The sequence below is a fragment of the Merops nubicus genome, unplaced genomic scaffold (assembly GCF_000691845.1).
Source record: "Merops nubicus isolate BGI_N331 unplaced genomic scaffold, ASM69184v1 scaffold36597, whole genome shotgun sequence".
Taxonomy (NCBI): domain Eukaryota; kingdom Metazoa; phylum Chordata; class Aves; order Coraciiformes; family Meropidae; genus Merops; species Merops nubicus.
Window position 1 is genome coordinate 1 of NW_008620245.1, and position 1,399 is coordinate 1,399.

The following is a 1,399-nucleotide window of genomic DNA, read 5'->3' on the forward strand; positions in this document are numbered from 1 at the left end:
AGGGGCTGGGATCAGCAAGGGGGAGTAACAGTAAGTGGCACAGGGGGTGACGGGCTGAGCAGACGGGAGCCCGGGACGGAAGGGATGCCCCATGCCCACTGCTGGGACATTACCACGGGCTCGGCGTTCTCATCCTCCCGCAGCCGCAGGGGTGGGGCGCCGGCCGGGCCCGTTGCACAGCCGCTGCCCGATGGCCCCCGGGTCGATGTCCTCCACACTGCTGGCATTGACAATGACATCCACGCCCTGGTGGGGAGCGAGCAGCCATCAGGAGCCAGGGCCAGCGCCCCAGCAGCCTCGTCCCCCTCCCCACCGTTACCCACCTGGAAGAACTCGGCGATTTTGGCCACGTGGCTGGCACAGGCACATTTGCGGGCATCCGGCACGTCCTCACCCACCTGTGGCAGCCGTGACCTTCCCCCCACCAGCCATCGCACGCTCCTACTTTACACCCAGCCATGCCCCTGCCAACACTGCAGCCCCAGTGGGCACGGCATGGACCCTTGGTGCAGTTCCCCTCACTCACCCAGTTGACGAGGACATATTTGGGGAGCACGGCCTGGGGGTCCTTGACACTGCAGAAGCCATACATCACCTTCTGGATCTCAAAGTGGCCAGAGAGCTCCAACAAACCTCCACCTGGTGCAGCACTGTCAGCCCATGTCCACCCAGCACCGAGACGGGTGCCGGGGAAAACGCCAGCAGAGCCAAGCCAGCGGCGGGGACAAAGGACCTTACGCTTCAGGTCATCAGAGCCATCCTCGTACGTGTAGAGAGCCCTGGGGAGACAGCATGGGTGAGCGACAGCCAGACAGAGGGTGGGGCAGCCCCCTCCCCATACTGCTAAACCTGAGGTCAGGGTGACAGAGCTGGGTGTTCCTAAGCTGATACACAGCCACCCCAACCCCTTGTCCATCACCACCATGAAGGGCTAGGCTGCCAGGCAGGGTGGGTATTTCGGGCAGAGCCTGCTCCCCACTTTGCTGAGTGGCAGCCATGGAGCAGGATCCCAAGGCAGAGAACAGAAGGGTCACTTGGGCACAGGGACCAGCTGGCTGCTGTGCCATGCCACAGGCCATTGCAGCCTCACGGCAACTCACGTGCCTGTCCCTCTCCCCCACTCCCTGACCCCGCCAGTTACCAAATGGCTTTGGGGACAGCCCCACGCCCCAGCAGGGAACTTGGGGCCTCTCACGTGCCTGGCTGCGTGAGCCGCCGGCCCAGCAGGCACCAGGCCGGGGGAGGACGCCAGAGCACCAGCAGTAGCAAATCAATGTACTGCCGGGGTGTGATGGGGCCGTCATGGAGACTGTTCCTTGGAAACCATTCCCAGCAGACGGGAAACCCCCTCTCGCTCCCACCATGCCCTGGCCAGCGGGCCCCTCCCCAACCCGCAACT

At 64.3% G+C, this 1,399-nt stretch overlaps 1 protein-coding gene across 1 annotated transcript; it reads right to left on the minus strand.

Annotated features, from left to right (window-relative positions):
* Positions 1-129: 129 nt before the first annotated feature.
* LOC103776549 (drebrin-like) lies at positions 130-779 on the minus strand (the record flags this gene model as incomplete). The annotated part of the gene is made up of 4 exons (XM_008944059.1): positions 130-246; positions 324-398; positions 527-653; positions 738-779. Coding segments are annotated over 4 exons (361 nt in total), but the record flags the coding sequence as incomplete, so codon positions are not given.
* Positions 780-1,399: the final 620 nt, after the last annotated feature.